The 18,810-nt window shown below is 41.7% G+C and overlaps 1 protein-coding gene across 1 annotated transcript in view; it reads left to right on the forward strand.

The window, feature by feature from the left end:
• bicc1a (BicC family RNA binding protein 1a) overlaps window positions 1–18,810 on the forward strand; it is a gene marked incomplete at both ends in the record, with an annotated part of 53,157 nt that overhangs the window by 21,794 nt on the left and 12,553 nt on the right. Inside the window, 6 exons of the mRNA XM_079230052.1 lie at window positions 3,067–3,136; window positions 6,934–7,013; window positions 8,476–8,634; window positions 10,306–10,359; window positions 14,503–14,685; window positions 17,107–17,358. Of these exons, the coding sequence (XP_079086178.1) occupies window positions 3,067–3,136; window positions 6,934–7,013; window positions 8,476–8,634; window positions 10,306–10,359; window positions 14,503–14,685; window positions 17,107–17,358 (798 nt within the window). The remainder of the gene's footprint in view (window positions 1–3,066; window positions 3,137–6,933; window positions 7,014–8,475; window positions 8,635–10,305; window positions 10,360–14,502; window positions 14,686–17,106; window positions 17,359–18,810) is intronic.

Here is an 18,810-nt window from a genome sequence, read left to right on the forward strand (position 1 = left end):
ATCATATTTTGGTTTCAGGCCTAAAGTTCATAGCGTGTAAAATACATTGGTAATAATAATATTATTGCGGCAGGAGGGATGTGAAGGTTTCCAGTCGGAGGACATTAATGTGGGATCATTAGCAAGCTGGAACTGTTTTCAGCTTAGTCATGCTAAATGATGCCACGCAAGAATCCCAAATCAAAATAGTTAAGTATCGTATGAAAATAAAAAAACTCCATTATTTTTATTGCACAGAATGATACGAAAATTCCTTTTGGTTCTGTGATTCACTCAATAGAAACTGGGAGTAAACGTAGAGCTAAAAGGAGAATGACTGGAATAATGTTTCTCTGCCGCTAGATCGTAATGATAATGCCCAAAGATATACAACTTGGTCCAGAAGCTTAAGAGAGAGGAGGAAGAATGCAACAACACTCCAACTATTGTACAAATGGGTTTTGCAATGGTTTTATTGGCTCACAACAATCAGTTATGAGTTTTTTGTAGGATTGCAGAATCCAGTTTTTCCAAGAAGCGTACAAACACTCTTTTTTTTGTTTTTAAGTAAGAGTTCTTCATTTTCTGCTTTGTTTATAACATTGCGAGCCTAAAAAGATAGCTTTGAGCTTGCTTTTAATGAATCAAATGGTGCTTAAAAAAAGTTAAGCTGATTTGGTTCCTCTTGGTCTGCTGGTGGCAGAACGGTGGGGCCAAGCACCTCAATCCGTTCTCGTCTAGGCTGTCCATTTTTATACGTGATTATAGGATGTTGTAGAAAAATCAGTGAGGCTTGAAAAAGCTTCCAGTCAACCATCATGAGCTTTGAGTTTATAGCTGGAAAGTAAAGAGAGGCACACATCAGGCCTTTCAGGGCCGTCCCTCTGGTTTTACAGGTACGTGAGACACGCTGTCAGAATGTGCTGTAAAAGATGCCAAACAGACCATGCTACTTCCAGGAGAGCATATGGGGGATTTAAGCACTTCCTTTTTGGATTTGTGCACCACTTCCCCCAGGAGTACAGGCTGTTATTTGGCAAGGAAAAACATTTGAAAATTGTTTGTAAAAACAAAACAAAAAAGCCTGGCTGTGAATTGCTGTGCTAATAAGCCCAACATCCTATCTTCATTGGTAGTGCTGATGGCTCTTAATTCACTCTCTCTCCCATTTGTGGCTCATTGCTTAATGCACTGGACCGCAGAGGAATATTGAGTGCTGCTAATGTAATGGATTGAAGCTGTCCTTGGGTTCTTGTCTGGAGCTTTGCAAACTTCAACTTCATATCTTCTCTTCTCTGCTCCGAAAGACCCAAACCCCTAGAAAGTATTAAAGCAAACAAAAAGGCCCTTGTGAAAACAAGTATAGTGCACATCGAGGACGGAGCGATTAAGATAGAGCATGTAAGCTTCACTTTTTTTTTTCTTTTTTTTTTGGAAGGTTTGACAGTTTTTCCCCTTGTTTTCCCTCCCCGATAACATCATCCACTCGTCAATGCAGACGTCTCTCAAGGGGTGTGTTTGCGGATTTGTTGCCGGGAAGCCGAGCAAGGTGAGCTTCCTCGAGGTTGAAAAGAAGAGATGATTGGACCGCCGACAGCAGCTTGAACAGCTCCTCACTCTTGTTTTTTGCCTTTGTGCTACAAGTAGTTAGCATTTTTTGCATTAGTACATGTGCTCCTGGTTATGATGACTAGACTTGTCAAAGGGCTCACACATAGATTTTCTTCACATGTACCAAAGCCAAGTGTACTCAGTAGATTTTCTTTTTAGTTTTGTACTTTGGTGGTGTTGGAGAGGATTTGGGTGCCGAGCAGAAACAAAGCAGTGTCTGGACACGTGAGCTTATATCATCAGACATATTTTAAACTGGACTCGCAGCTCCTTTGACTGTTCCCTGGCGTTCCATAACTTATGAATATGGTAATTTCTTTTGACATTTTAACTTTTCATCGTGCAAAGCTGTTGGATGTTAATACTCGTTTCATGTTCTCTGAAGTCAGAAAATGAATGTTTCCCAGTAAAGGCGATGCAGTGAAGAGTTCTCCACACTTCAAGCTAAGCCAAAACCACATTAAGACACTGAAAAAGATCCTACAGTATATAAAAAACTGGTATTTACATATACAATTATGATATATATATATATATATATATATATATATATATATATATATATATATATATATATATATATATATATATATATATATATATATATATATATATATATATGAATGACTCATAACTTGTTATTTTGCCAACTTCTGCAAACATGTAGTGTGAGCAGTGGAGTTCAGAGTGTGCTGCTACAAACCTATATAATCATGATTGATGATTGTCATGATTTGCCAACCTTTATTGCTCTCCTGAAGGTTTCTTCCCTTTATTCTTTTTTTTCCCCGTGAAAGGGTTCTTTCTGTTTTTTGGGAAGTTATTCCTGATCTGATGTGAGGTCCCGGGACAGGGATGTCGTATGTGTACAGATTGTAAAGCCCTCTGACCATCCCGGTCCTTCAGGTCGTCTGGGACGAGTCTACTTTCTGTTCCAAGAGTCAGAACTAAACATGGAGAAGCAGCGTTCAGCTTTTCTGCTCCACACATCTGGAAGAATGTCCCTGAAAGCTACAGGTCTGCTGAGACCCTCAGCTCCTTTAAGTCCAGATTGAAGACTTTTCTGTTTGCTGCTGCCTTTAACTGAACCAGATTCAATTACTGCATCTCACTACTGCATTTTATTTCTTAAACTGCACTGCAACTTTTATTCAGCTTTTATTTTTTATTTAGCTTTTTCAACTTTTATTTTTTATTTTGCTTTTTGACTGTTTTAATGTTTTCTTAACTGTTTTTAAATCTGCATTATGTTTTGATGCTTTTAATGGTTTTATGTGAAGCACTTTGAATCGCCTTGTTGTTGAAATGTGCTATACAAATAAACTTGCCTTGCCTCTGAGGCAAATTTGTGATTCTGGGCTATACTAAATAAACTGAATTGAATTTGAAGTCAACATTGTATTTTGTTTTTGTTTTCATCCGCCCAGTCTGACATCTGTGATAAATTGGTGTCCGCCCTCCTTCATTCTGTTCCAGATCATGGATGAGACCCAAACGCAGATCGCCTGGCCGTCTAAACTGAAGATCGGAGCAAAGTCCAAAAAAGGTGATCTTCTTTTTTCTTCATAATCTCCTATTCTTCTTATACTGGATTAATTTACTTCTTTTTTTGCCTTGTGTGACATGAGTAGTAGAATGATTGGCCTACATAATCTATGAATCTACATTATAAAATGAACTTGCCACGCATCAAAGCCCATAAACTCAGGCTTAAGTTTCCATTACATTTCCCTGAACGTATCTGATGCTCTCAAGTCATTTTTAAGATGTGTAGCAACAAAACCGAGAGCTAAACTGAACCAAATGTGTAAATGTCAGGTAACAACATAGCTGTGATAGTTTTCCATCTAACATAAGTTAATGCTTATGAGTCAATGTTGTTTTAACCAGAAATATGTTTTCAGTAAAGTCATTGGACAGACGGTCAAGGAGGAAATGTTTCAGGGTTGCTCTAGCATTCCTTATTAAAAATGTCTTTGAGAAGTTTGAAAATATGAAACTTCATCTGCACTGAGGAATTTGTCATTTTGCTGAGGGCCGGACGGGGGGGTCATTGTATCGAAGCTCCCTCATTTATCGGCCGAGTTGTTCGAGCGCTCTGTTACCAATAAAACATTATCATGGTTATTTAAAGCTCTTCCGGGAGGGGGAGGGTTGAAGGAGTAGGTGTAGCTGTGCCCGCTTTGTTGTCCTCAGGAGAATTGCCAGTGTGTGTCTTCAAGCCAGATGTGGAATCCGATGACGTTATGTAACTTCCTCACTCACTCTGTACGGAAAACAGTTGACAGGAGTTACATCAGAACATCCCCCCCCCCGACCCCCACCCGCCCCCCCACCCCTCTAGATACTTAATCAACTGTAGGCGCAACCTATTCACACACAACCATCCATTCATCCCAAGTATCCGTTCATTCACAAAACCAACACCACCTGGGAATGTTCTGTATACAAATATTTAAAGTGACCCTTGATTCTTTTCTTTTTTTCCCTGTTTTGCGTAAACCGAGAGGAGCCGAGGAGAAGAATGTTAGCTAATCACTTACAGTTATCTTATGAGTGAATGCATTTGTGGGAGAACAGACATGTTGAGCTGACTGTGTTTTAACAACCTGAATACAGAATATTCTACTCCTTACATTCTTAATTTCTGCTTTTCCCAAAATGACTGTAGACTCTTCTGTCCCTTTCATTTAATATGAGCAAAGCGCTCTTGCTCCGTCCTTAAAATAGCTGATGATTGTTTTGAGTTATTTTAATCTAAAATCATACTCCTTTCGTGGGTGTTAGTTTTCCGTGTCTCGCATTATTGCTGTCTTTTATGTCTGGGATCAGTAACGCTCGGCAGGATATTGGCAGATGTGGGTGGGGGGGGATTTGTATGTTTGTAACCTCTCCCCATACACGGCCACACTCCATCGAAATGCCATCTCCTCTATTTGATTTATCACCTGCGGCTGACTTGCTGTCCCTGCCACCTGCTCAGGTGTGATAAGGCCAGTTGTTAGCCCCCGAGGGCAAGCAGTCATCAGCACAGTGTTGGTGATTGAACCCAGTGAGGAGCCCTATCCCTCACGGCAGGTCTGCAACTTCAGCACCGTGTGACAGAACGGTCAATACTCTGAGATTGTCTTTTATCTTTTTATTTCTAAAAGTCTGGTTCAAGATTTTTGTTTGCGCGTGAAAAATAGCTTAACACTCATCCTACCTGCCAAGTATGCATTTCCACATATCTGCAGATGTTTTGAATGAGAAAACGCCGAAGCCAAAAGGACTTAATTCCCTTCATTTGTGTGGTATTTTTCAAATGTAGTCCTCGGCTGGAAAAATGCTTTTGCTTTGCCAGCACAGAGCTCCGGGTCAGAAAGTTTCTTCTCTGTCAAGTGGAACTATGTAAAATCGTGCGACTGAAAACATTCACTTTGTGCAGCTGCAAGACTTCTCTTGTTTTTTTTGTTGCTTTTCTAGCTGTTGTGTGTGCCAAATTAAGACTAAAGGTGTTCCTTTTTTATTCCACAATCAATCATAAAAAAAAGAGCATACAGCACACTCCATTTCTTAAAAAAGCGGGGGTGTTCTACATCTCAACTGCAACACTCGTTTAGGCTGGCTAATGTTTGCCAGATGTGTAGGTTTGTCACTGGAAGAGCTATACTCCCTCTGATGGTCACAGTTGGTGCCACAGGAGGAAGTGGAGGGATTTCTATTGTACAAAGCAACAGCTGTATGATGGAAAAATGTCCTGTAACCAGCTCTGAGGCAGAGATAAGTCTCTTTCCACTCTTTTTCCTTTGTTTTCTTTGGTTTGTTTTTCCAGTTTCAGACTGCAGCTTGGTTTTTGTTTAGTTCCTTGCCCTCAAGCCTTCTTAGAGTGCTTGTTACTCTTAAGAGCTAGCGTCTCTTGTTGTGTGTGTGCTGAGGTTTCCTGACCCCTGTGACACTTAACAGGATCCGTGCTTGTTTGCTAGCACTCTGTTCCCCGTAGTTTCCAGTGCACATTAAACAGAGAGCAGAACCAGATACCTCTATAAAACCAAATTTCATTTTTGCCAACCCGTGCTCTGCTGCTCAGTCTTGTATTTTGCAGCTCCGTGGAGAGCGTCTTGGTTTGGCCTTCGAGAGCTATTCATCATCAAAAGCATTATGTGAATTGGGAACTTCCCATGGCGTCGCACATGTTTTTTCTGACAGTCTTTCTTTTTTTTTCTGGTTTCAGACTTTTCACTCTTTGAAAGTCTAAACATGCATCCGTACGACGTTAGTGACACTGAATCCGCTTTAGTGAGACCGAACTGTGGATGCTGTTAGTGTGTGGATGGGGAGGGGTATTCCTGGAAAGGGGCTTAGTCGACTCCCTGCTGCTCAGTACAGTTAACACAGAGGGGCGATGGACCATGAGTGTGTAGTACATGCCTTTGCACATTTGAATATATGCGTGTGTTTTCACATTTGCGTTCTCCAGGGTTCCGGCATGCGGTGGAGCCAGATGTAGGCTTACCCAACCCTACACGGAGAAAAGCATTAGCTGTGAATGGTTTTGGTATGCAGTGTTTGATTATTTTCAGTGAAGTATTTAGAGGCTCTGGAAGCACAGTTTACTCAACCTATTAAGACCTTTTTTTACGAGTGTGATCTTCTGTGGGCCCACTAAGTGTATTTATTCAAGAATATTAGGATGTGGCCGTTTCTGTTGCAGGCTCGTATCTAATCATTTCACGGGGAGACAGTTGTGTGTGTGTGTGTGTGATCGCTGATAAAGAGCACATGTAGACGTGCTGAGTCATGTGCGACCATGAAAGACGGTGAAAAATGAGTTGCTGTATATTTTTGCAGTCGCTGAATGACAGAATGAGGTCCAGGAAAAAGAGGCGATACGCGTCACATGATGGTATTTTTTTTAATTCTTAAATTGCAGCAGAACAATTCTCTCCAGCTAATGGTGTCCCTGTCGACTCCACTGACTGACAGCTTGTGCCTGGATATAATTCCACAGAGCCCCCACCCGCTGCACGCCGACTTAAATGAGACTTGGCAGATATCAAAGCAGCAATTACTGTTGCAAAGCTTTTTTCCGACGCCCTCTAATTTGTTGACACATCCAGACTGCTGTGTCATGTTTGCTTTAATGGATTTAAATTGTGTCCCACTCTCACCTTGTATTGCTTCAAGGATACAACAAGGGTTAGTGTTGGCGCTCTCTCTCTCTCTTATACACACACACACACACACACACACACACACACACACACACACACACACACACACACACACACACACACACACACACACACAGAACATATATTAAACATGTGCTGTCTTTCTCCCACGTTGAATGTCTCCCCGCAGATCCACACATCAAGGTGTGCGGGAAGAGGGAGAATGTGAGGGAAGCCAAAGACAGAATTATGTCCGTCCTTGACACAAAGGTACAGTAAACATCTTCGTCACGTTGAAGATAGACTTCATGTTTATGTGTGTAATTCTCTCCCCAAGCTCCTCTTTCTCGCCTGTGTCTCAGTGTTCAGTTTGAACCGAATGCATTTCACCTCGTCTCCCCCACTGGTCCAAGTGACAGATTGCTCACAGTAGTGTGGTACAAACTTGGCACTAATCTCTCCAGATACTCTCATCCCTTGCCTTGCAGTGGGTTTTGTCGTGTGTGCATGCAGGCTTTCATTGCCATGGCAACACAGGAAATAAAGTACCTGGGGGGACTGCACTGTAGCACCCTCTGGGGGCGGGCAATCACACATGCACTCTGAACAGCCAAATGCAAAAGACACAAGAAACAACACACGATTGGCTTTGTTTACGGCATCTAATATGGGGTTGTCACGAGAAGTTATGTCATAGTATGATTGGTTTCTTTGATAATAGTGATAATAGTGTGCCTCTTTGAAATGACTGCAACATGTGAAAGTGTTTAAAGGAGGGGAAATTGTAAGTTTTGGGTATTGTGATGGAGTAAAGGGGGCAGATGTTGCGCTGGCCTCTCAGTGACATGACCTTTTATAATCAACAGACACATTTTATTTGATACACTCTCGTGTTTAAATTTTTGCACAGTGCAATAAATGCAGTTCATGAATCTTTTGTCATTTCTGTCTTTGTCTCTCTATTCTTTGCCTGAACTAGGGCACTTCTGTATTGCATCATTTTGTAATCTTCATTCCATTTTAAAATCAGAAGTTTGATCATCTTGTTTTGCGGCGCCAGCTGTATCATCCTTTTTTAATGTAAAACATTTTAAAAAGCTGACATTAAGTTTGAATATTTCTTCAGTTGAGAAAGTAGTTCCCAGTAGGGGATCAGTTTATCTCAATAACGCCCGTTTGGAAATTTACACAGATGTTTTTGGAGCTGTGAGGATCTGCTGGCTGTGTGAGCTCAGTCGGTGGGCGTACAAAAAGCAAATGTCGACAGTGTTTTTGTAATTACCCTTATTGCCAGAAGGGGTGGACACAGGTCCCCACTGGAGGTTTAACTATAGGGTATTACAAAAATATATTCCATTAAACCAAGAACCACCAATCTGGCTAGCGGCTGGCTGGCTGGCTAGCTACTAGCTAGCAGACAGACAGACCAGTTGGTTTAATTCGCTCTCCAGTAAGAGTTTTTACAAAAAAACCATCCACATGTGCTTTTGTATGATGAACCCAACCGGCAGGCCTAACTGTATTGATGTGGTTTAGTACTTTTATAGTTCCTCGTAGCAGAGCCATCGACGCCAAAAGACGCTAGGAAGTAATTGACAAATCTCCTTTCATACAAATGTCTTTTCAAAGACGAGAATAGTAGCATGCACCGTTCTCCACTAACTGAGCTACTGCAAGCATTATCAATCATCATTGCAATGCAGCCCTCTCTTTCTCTCTTTCTGCTCATTAGAGTAACAGGGTAACTCTGAAGATGGACGTCTCTCACACAGAGCACTCTCATGTTATTGGCAAAGGTGGCAACAACATCAAGAGGGTGATGGAGGAGACGGGTTGCCACATCCATTTCCCAGACTCCAACAGGAACAACCAGGCAGAGAAAAGCAACCAGGTCTGTGGGGCTACAACATAGATTTATACTGTGCTGTACTGTTTTCACTGAGGCATGAGAGATGGATGGAGGAAGCGAGCTGTTTACTGCCGATCGATCAAATGGTTCTCCCCGTCAAATATTTTGCTTTAATCTCTTGAACCACAACTTTGCACGATTGATGTTTTCAGTGTAACTACATTGTGTTCTGCTGCCTGGAGTGCTTGCCACCCTTCCACGACCTGTGTTCTTCAGTCGTAGCTTAAGTAGTTCCAGGTAGTTTTTTTTTTTTTTTTATCTGTGCAGGCTGAACCTTCAGCCCATTCATTAACTGCCAAGGGGTCTCGGTCTGGTCAGGTTGCAGAGAGTTGGTCCAGCTGGCTGTTTTGATTGGCCAACCCAGAGGAAGCCGGCGTGTTTTGGCTGGACTCGGTGTAGAGGAGCACCATGATCTGGTTGAAAGTGTAGTGTGAGGAGTTCAGCAGAGCAACCAGTACATTAACTTGTCAGATGCTTTGTTAATCTATTCTTAAAAGCCTACTTCACTGATGGTAAGGTTTCTTACTGCAGTGTGTAGACCCGCCAGTACTCTGTATCTCAGACTGTTAAACTCCCTCCAGTCCTACTCTCATGATGCAAGTACAGGCTGATGAGTAGCAAGAGACTCCTTTTTAGGCCCACGACCCGAGCTGTCTCTTTTTCCGTTTTCAAAAGCTTACTGGCTGCAGTAGAGCTTTTTTAGCTACAGAGCATATTGAGTGCAGTGGTGTTAAGTAAATATAGATAACTGTGAAAATCGATGGAAGTGGCTTCTTACCTTACTTTCTTACTGGAGTATTTCAGCACGCTAACATGAGGCTAACCAGTCATTTTCCTTTTGAAAATATATAATTTGATGGTCAAAGCACTTACCAGTTACATGTGTGCATATGTATAGCATGCATGTGTTTTTGTTTGTGTGGAAGTACTGGAGACCAGAGATGAACCAGACTGAAGGCCTTCTTCAGGTCTCTACACGGATGAACAGTTGCCTTTTTGAAAGAGGGAAAAGAATAAAAAAGGACACATTTAACGAGATTATTTTAAACTTTTTAAAATACCGTAACTTCAAGAAATGGTGTGCCCAGAAAGAACAAACCAAACCCTGTCTCTAGAGAGAGCCATTCAAACTTTTACGTGACCTAAAAGATATCGTACTTCTTCGACATGCTTGGAAATGGAGGGGTGAGCGGACGTTCTGTTGGATGAAATCTGCAACCTCACCGCTAGATGCCAATAAATCCTCCACGCTGCTCTTTTTAGTCTGCCGTTTCATCTTGGTGGTTGTTTTTAAAAAAGAAAATTTAAATTGTCACTTCAATTGTGGAGGCTACGCGACACTAAATTTCCCCTTGGGGATTAATAAAGTATATATTTATTCATTCATTCTTATCACACGGTTAGATTCATAGTAACTATAATAAATGTGGTTTAAGAATATAAAACATTACCTGGAAATATGCTATGAAAAGGAATTTGAGTTTAGAGGAAGCCTTTTAAACCTTTGCCGTTTTCATTCTGTTTGTTCTGGATTCTATTTTCGACATGTAAATGAAGTGCAACTGTATGCGATGATCTGAGCCATTATTTGTCTTGGAATGGGTTTGAACTGGCAAGTGATTTACATATGTTCCTTTTTTTTATTGTGAACAGGTGTCCATCGCAGGCCAGCCAGGAGGAGTGGAGGCGGCTCGAGTAAAAATAAGGGTAAGTTGGAATCCAGCCTTTGTCTTAAAGGGATATTTCTCGCTGAATTTTGAGAGTTCTCTGCAGACTTGTACAGTAGAAATACTTTGTCAGAAATGCACGTTGCAGTGGTACATGAAGGTCAAAACTAAAGTTAGAATTTTAGTATTGACCAATTTTACGTTGTGGGGGGGAAAAAAATATCAAAACATTGTCATGTCATATTTCTGCTAAATATATGGCTGCCTCAGTTTGCACATACTATCCTGTTGAGCTTGTGAGCAGTTCAATCATATTGGACAGCATCAGGATTTCATGTGTTAAAGTTCAGTGTCCTGACACTTTGAGAGAGTAGGATTGACCGCTCATTCAGGAAATAGTTGATTGTTTACACTTCTGTTTCATAACTGCATGGCAAAATAGCAACAGAGAGGAGGAATGCTTCTTGGCTGTAGTGTGACGGGGATTAATTACAGCAATGCATTTAGATAAAATCACTGTAATTAATACATGTGTAGGCTGCTGTTCTTGGACTGCTAGCCATGGAAGCTCCTGTTTATATTTACACTCTACCCACATTATCTCCTCTTGCCCCTTCTTTTGGCCACACTCCCCTGGCCAATTTTGGACGGAAGCTTCGGCGTGCCCGTCTCCTGCTCTCACATTGAACCACTCCATCTGTGCTCCATCATTAGCTAGCCTGACTAACCCCCTCTAGTCTTGCATAGCCAGACCTATCTCCACAGCGCTGTCTCGGTGCTAATAAAAGGCCTGACTCCACACACTGTCATTCTGGTATAAAACAAAACCGCTCTGGCTTGTTTGTATTTCTTCAAACCAATCACAACCATCTTGGGCGCCGTTAAGCACAAGATGCAGTGTCAGTGCCCTTTCAAAATGGATAGAGCAGATAGCGGAGAAGAATGTAGCGTAAGATACACGGCCAATGGCAGGCTAAACCACAGTCTACATCCATCACAGTCTCAAACCCTGTTGTAGTTTACTTATTTGCTCCCAAGTGCATTGCTCAAAACAGTGACTTCCTCCACCAATAAAACATCAGAGCCAAGGAAGCCAAGTTCTCTACCTAAGCCTCCCAATGGAGAGCTCCAGGGTTGCAGTAGGTAATTGTGTCCTCGAAGCCACAAGCACCATTCTTAATCTATTTCCAGACCACTTCCTTTGAACATTTGTAAAATACATGCCTGAGACTCAGCCCCTCCGGCCCATTTTCTTGCCTCTTCTTCAACTTCAGTTTGACTGGAAGGCCGACCTCCAGCCTCAGTTCTGTGGGCTTAGGACCTCTGTGCTCGTGTGAAGTGTTACATCCCTGAACTTTTGGGTGTATTTCAACACCGCAGCAACCGTCTACAGTGAACACGTTCCTCCACTATGGACTGACCAAAACTAACAAGTGAAGTGTGTGTGATGGAGAGGGAGACAGGAGAAGGTCATGCTGGATATTTGCGCAGTGTGTATTGGCAAATGTCTGCATGTATGCATACCCATACCTCTCCGTGCTTAGTGGTTGTTTTCATAAGCAGCCAGCCACAACCCAGTCTACTTTTTTTGCTATGGGTGAAAAAAAGGATAATCAAACCCAACCGTAGCAGTGTTGTAGAAAGAGGTTTAAAATATAAGCTGTAGAGAACCGCAGAGATTGTTCTGGCCTCCAAAGAACACAGTCAGCGGATGACGAAGGAGGATCAAAAGAAAGGTTTCCCTCTCTGTTAACCTGGCTCCTTCTGATAATCACCTTATCCGACGATACCCAGAAATCTTCAATGCTGTTCTTTTAAACACGACTAGACAACCTGGAGGCAATTTTCTTAAATGCAGCAAGGGAAATTTCTATATTGAAGAGATGTTCCTTTCATCTAATTGGTTACACTTTGTTCACTTTATCAGTACTGAAAAAACTGATGGAAGACAAACTGTCAAATGTGTTTTTTCACAAGTAAAATATATGCACAGTATATACTAACTTGTCCAGTGATTTGAATTGAATGGATTCTTTGTAAATGTTAGCAATTCGCCTAAGTGCCATTTTTGCTTTAAAGGAATAGTTTGAAATAAACTTTACTGTCTTGCTGAGAGTTGGATGAGATTGATTGATTGCTTCATACCAATCAAATTTTTGTCCGTTCAATATGAAGCCGGAGTAAGGAGATGCTGTGCTTAGCTTAGCATATCTTAGCTTAGCTTCATATGAAGACCAGACAGCTAGCCTGGCCTCTGTCCAAAGGAGAAAGCAAAGCTGTCTAATTGTCATGTTATATCTTTTTGGTTAAATTTGTATGAAAAATAGCAGTGTAAAAAGAAACTGTTTTAACTTAAGCTAATTGTCTACTGGCTCCAGTTTCATATTGAACTAACCAACATAAGAGCGGCATCGATCCTCTCAAACACTCCCCAAGAAATTAAAAAACGTTACCAAAAATTCAAACCATTCCTTTAAATCTGTTTTAAAAAGAGAATGAGAGGGGAATGTTTGATGGTGGCATTGTGTCAATATTAAAACACCCTATTGTCAAATGCTGGAGGGTTTATTCCAGGTATTGACCCCCTACAGTACATAACAATGGACAGTGTGCTGTGTGTTTGGTTCTGGGTGGCCTTTGGACCACATCCTCCCCCGTCTCTCCTGGAACCAGAAGTGGCTGAGGTTGTTCCTTCAGTGAATGAACTGTCCCTTTAACCCGCTACAGTGGACTTGTAAGGTCTACTGTATTTCTGAGGCTCTCTCGGGTAGAGATTTGTTTGAGTCTGAAACAAGTCGGTTGTTGAGGTGATGGATTCTCGAGGGATTTCTTGGAGCTTTCCGAGGTGGAGCTGACAGGCAGGTGATGAAGTCTGGCCAGTTGCTGTACCTCGAAGATATTTTCATTTTTCTTCATCGCTCACCCTTATGTCAGGAGAGCGGAGGTATTCAACAGTGCTTTCAGTTAGAATACATGTGAAACTCATATCTGCCAGGTAGGACCTTTTTTTTTTTTTTTATTTTATTTTTTTTTATTATAAAGCTGAGGTCAGCTCCACCATGAAAATCAGTCTATTCTTCATTCAGCGCCTGACTCCTGCTGCTCTGCTTGTCCTCTCTTGCGTTTCCCTCAGTGCTGACCTACATTTCTCAAGCCCTCTGAGAGCGAATGCTGAAACGTGATATACATGTAAGGCCAAGCGCATATGGGACTGATCAGAGAAGCATTTCTTTGGTCAGAGCAATTCATGCTGCTTGCCCTTCACTGGCAGCCAAAACCATTGTGGCTCTGTGCCCAAGACTCAGTGTTTGGATAACACTGCATGTGTGTATTCATTCTCGTCTTTGTGAGTGTGTAAATGTACATTCCCTTCAGTTTGTGTGTGTGTGTATGGGTGTGTGCCTTCGTGATTTCTCTCCCATGCATGCATAAGTATGTGTATGCATGAAGCGAGGCCCTTCCTGTCTGCATCTCTTTTGTTTTTAAATGACTGGCTGCGATTTTCAAAATGACGACAGCTGATAACTGTTTGATTCTGTGGTTTGATTCAGTGATTTGGAATGAATGTATGTGACTGAGCCGGCCATAGACGAGGGCTGCCCCTTCTTAGTCGACTAATCAGTTGTTTTGTTCTTAGTCAACTAAGATTTCTTTCTCACTTTTGTATGCTTTTTCATGCTCTCGTACTTTCCAAGAAGCGTATCTCTGGTAAACACAAGATTTAAAGTGGGGCTTTTGTGTGACTTATAAACGACGGCAGCCATAATGTTTAAATCTGTGGCATACGTCAAGTCACAAAGGGTGCCTCTCTTATTGCTGGCACTGCTGACCTCATTTTGATTAACTTGTCTGGATTTATTTAAGCTGACAGGTGAAATTGTGCCACCTTCTGCTCAAGGGACTGCTGTTATGTCTGTGTGTCAGTTCACATCATTCTACATTATGTAAATAAATCTCCCCTTTTCTGTGTTTTTATCCAAATGGTCTTCATCATCCTGAATGGCAGCCCAATGTGATACAAGTGATCCAGTGCCTGTTTATGATTTTGTTGAGGAATGTTTTATTTCTCTATTTTCTGGCAGCAGCATTATGATACGCTATCAAACGTATCATAACTGCAGTATGGTGGTGGTTTTCTCTCATTTCACTCTCTCCTCTCTCCTCCCGTCCCTCCATATTGCAGGAGCTGCTTCCTCTTGTGCTGTCTTTCGAGCTTCCCGCCATCATGCAGTCTGACCCCAGCTCCCCCACTGTGCAGCACATCTCGCAGACCTACAGCCTCACCGTCTCCTTCAAGCCCCCGACTCGCCTCTACAGGGCCACCGGCGTGGTTCGCGGCTCACAGAATAACGCCAACGCAGTCAAGGTGGGGAGAGTCTCTTCATTTTGAAGGGAATATTGGATAGTTGAGTGACTGATCAGTGCCCTAAATCCAAAGACATTTACAAACGCATGAAATAAAAGAAAAGCAGCAAATCACATTATAGCAGCTGCAATGTGCAGGCTTGCTTCATAAGTGACTTAAATGATTAATAGGGCGATTCAAAGTGCTTCACATAAACCCATTAAAAGCATCAAAGCATAATGCAGAAGAAAACAAGATTTAAAAACAATTAAGAACATTCATTAAAACATTAAAAAAAACGTCAAAAAGCAAAATAAATGAAAGTTGCAGTTTAAGAAATAAATAAATCGAGTAAAGATTGTTGTCAAATCATTTTCTGTCAATTGATTCATTGTTTCAGCGCTAAATTGCATTCCATATAAGCCAAGACTTCAGTACTTATTGACCAACGACAACAATATAAATTCTGTTTATGTATTTACCCTTTTTTAAGTTGGAGCAAAACTATGAAGAGTCCAAATCATAAAGGTCATAGTTTGAACTCCCCCAACATCCGGCGTGTGTCCTGTTGAGGTTGCTTAAATAACTAACCAAACCCTGGACTGTGCACTCCGTGTCAGTCATCTCAGTGTAACAATATTTGACTTAATACCCTCATTCTTCCCCACCCGTTAACATGGCTAGCCACAGACCAAGAAAAGGTTTCCAGATCTGCACCGCGTCAAGGCCCACCAACACTGTCAGCGTTCCTCACTTTTCTCGTTTTAAGTGCCTCATTACTTTCAGCACCACAGGGGCTGAGAGATGTTTGGTCACTTGAACCGGACAGCTGCTGGTTAAGCTCTCCAGTAGGATTGAGACTCTCTTGAGTATTATTTCAAGTAAATGTGGGAGTTTCTTACTGTGTTTCCACTCTGAATAAACATACTGTATATTTCATGTATGCACACAGATGCACTTCCTCAACTGGTATCTGAGTTGTGGCTAATCACATCATCTCTGCCAAGTCATACCTAGAAACTCACTACAGAGCCTCTGTTAACAATATGGATCTCAGTTCTGTTTGCCAGCGACTGCATTTGGCATGTATTCATCCCTGCACTTATTCATTCATGTGTGCTAGTGCACTTTTATTTTTATTTGTATGCTAGTGTGCGTTTGTTCACTGTAAAGTTTACATGTGCACATGCATGAATGTATGCAGAAACATGGCCCCCCGAGTGTGTGGTAGGTTTGAGGGATCAGTCAGGATTGGGAAGTATGACAGATGAAGGCTAGAAGATTAGAGGAATATGTGTGCTATGTTATGTCGTGGCGTGAGACACTGGGAGCCCCTTCGATTGCCAAAACCGCTGTGGATTGTTGTATTGTGCTGGCCGCAGTGTGTGGATTATCGTTGCACGCTGGAAATGACTTGCTTTACTGGGCCAAGTGATGGTTTGTAGAGCCGGCAAGGAATGAGGTTGTTCAACAGGCCGGCAGATGCAGTGGAAAATATAATAGTTTCCATTGATTATAAAGAAAAAAACCTGGTGTTTTCTGTGGGAAAAAGGCAACATGGCTCCACTGCTTCCCTTGTTAACTGACGACTTTGTGGTCTCACTATTGATCTAAATTAAATATTGTTCCAGCTTTCTTTTCACATCTTTTATAGGATTTCATTTTTTCATTGTTTGATATTTTTGTGAGAAGTCCATAAATTGTCCATTATACTACTGTTTAATCATTTAATTTGTGCACTTATGGGGCATCATCTCCTATATCTATCACACATCCATAATGAGTTAGAAAACTTTTAGTTCATATTGTCCCTCACTATTATGCTGTTCACTTCTTATACAAAATTAATGTTGATATTGCTGTCAAAACGTTAAGTGCAGTGGTGATCATAAATTACGCAATTGACAACGAATGTATTGACAGCAATGTTATAAACATTGCTGTCAATACATTCGTTGTCAATTGCTAGATTAATGGTTAGAATGATTGATCTATCGAGCAAAAATTAAAAACATCTGAGTTCTAGCCTCAACTGTGAGGAGTTGCTGCTTTTCTCTTTTATAGCGTAATAAATTGAATATGTGGGGGTTTTGGACTGTTGGTTGAGCAATATAAGTCATTCTAAAACATAGAATAACAAGTTATTAAAAAAAGTAAATTAACTATGAAAGTGGCTATTATCCGAAACTATATATTTTGAGTTTTGAACAAACAAGACATTTGAGAAGGTCATCTTGGGCTTTGGGAAACACTGACGACAACTAATCAATTCAACATAACAAATCTATTAGTTGCAGCCGTATACCTTGAAGACTTGGCATAGTTTCACAAAATGTGAATGTAGACTCTTTGTCTTATTAAATTATCTGTGTATTTTATTTATATATTCATATAACTTGCCATATTACCCATTACATTAGCTTGTCATCCTTGTTTCCCCAGAGAGGTACGGCTCTGCTGTTGGAGCATTTGGCTGGTAGCCTGGCGAGCACCATCTCCGTCACCACCCACCTGGACATCGCGCCCCAGCACCACCTCTTCATGAAGGGCCGCAATGGCAGCAACATCAAGCACATCACCCAGCGAACGGGAGCCCAGATCCACTTCCCTGACCCCAACAGCCCCCAGAAGAAATCCACAGTCTACATTCAGGGCACTATTGAATCAGTCTGCCTGGCACGGCAGTACCTCATGGTGTGTATCGTCTGTGTGTTTATTGGCATGCGCTGGTTGACAATAATTACTTTTAACTGCTAAGCTTTGTTTTGGGGGTTAAGGGATGGAATTGGCAATATATTCTTTACATATACAGATTACACAGGCTGTGTGGTAACTTTAATAGATATCATTGTTTCACTAACATCATGGGATGTGTGAAAGATGCGTAGGTTTTGAGATGGGGTTTAAGAAGTAAACCATGATTGCCTTTTGAGGTTTTGTGTAGCCTTGTGATAGATTTGCTTGGCTCTGCTCCTGCTGCTGAATCGTCCACTTATACAACAATCTGCAGCCGACTCAAGGTTAGCCTGCGTGACTTATAGCCACATACCTGCATGTGAGATGGACAGACACACAATTGCGTCCGCTTGGCTTGAGTCCTGACTGTACACAGATGATCCTTCTTGGTGTAACGGTAATGATCTGGCTTGCGCATACAGGCGATTTTGGTGGATTTAAACGCTGAATTATAGTCTGGACGACTATAATTCAGAGGTCGGCACATGACCGTTTTCTGGACCAGGAGGAAGCGCCTCACATTTTATTTAAAAATGCTCTGTGGTCATTCTTGTCTTGTTGCCTGTAACCACCGAGGCTACCGTGATCTGAATTACTCAGGAACATAATCAGATGTTGTTTCAAAAATGTGTAAAAGTGATGGCGGTTTAATTGCCATTGGCTAAAACGCTTCTGCTGAGCTGGTGCATCGGAAACATCTCGAGCCGTAAACGGCTTTGGCTTTTTGTTTGGAGATCTATAATATGGGGCAGTAATTCTCCCAGAGCCTTCTTACTTCTTTGTCTGCGGTCTCCCATTTGGCCCCAAAGACATTTAGCAAATGCCAAAGTTGTTGCAGTGGCTAAACATGACTTTCTCTACGTCTGGACGCACAAGAGGGAGCCTCTCACTGTCTGTTTGTAGTGAGGCCGTAAAAACAGTTGCTTTCTATGCTTCTCCACTCATGAATCATCGGGATGGGAGAGGTGGTTGAGAAAGAAGAGAAGGCGAAAAAGAGCAGTGCAGGACTTACAGTAGGGAGAGAGAGGAGTCGGTTGTGTACTGTGGGATTTGTCCTCTTTGTCCTCTTCCAGCCAGACTGTAGATTACAGCTCCAATCTCAGGCCCTGTCAGAGCCAGCCAGGCCTCTATACTATGCTGCTAATTACACCCACTCACAATAGGAGCGCTGTCCCGCACTCAGCCCAAAATATAGATGTCTATGGTGCTTGTGGTGGTGATCATGCAAAACAGATTGCTCTTGGCGGAATTTCCCAAGCTCTGTGTGGTAGAAATCCAGCAGTGCATCTTGCATTTATTGGCATGCCTTAACATGTAGGTCTTCAAATAATATAGTATAAAGGGAAGTTTACTACTGTTATGAGAAATAGTCTATAATATAGGAACACGGTTATGTTACATTGTACTAGC

The sequence above is a fragment of the Taurulus bubalis genome (genome assembly GCF_910589615.1).
Source record: "Taurulus bubalis genome assembly, chromosome: 14".
Taxonomy (NCBI): Eukaryota; Metazoa; Chordata; class Actinopteri; order Perciformes; family Cottidae; genus Taurulus; species Taurulus bubalis.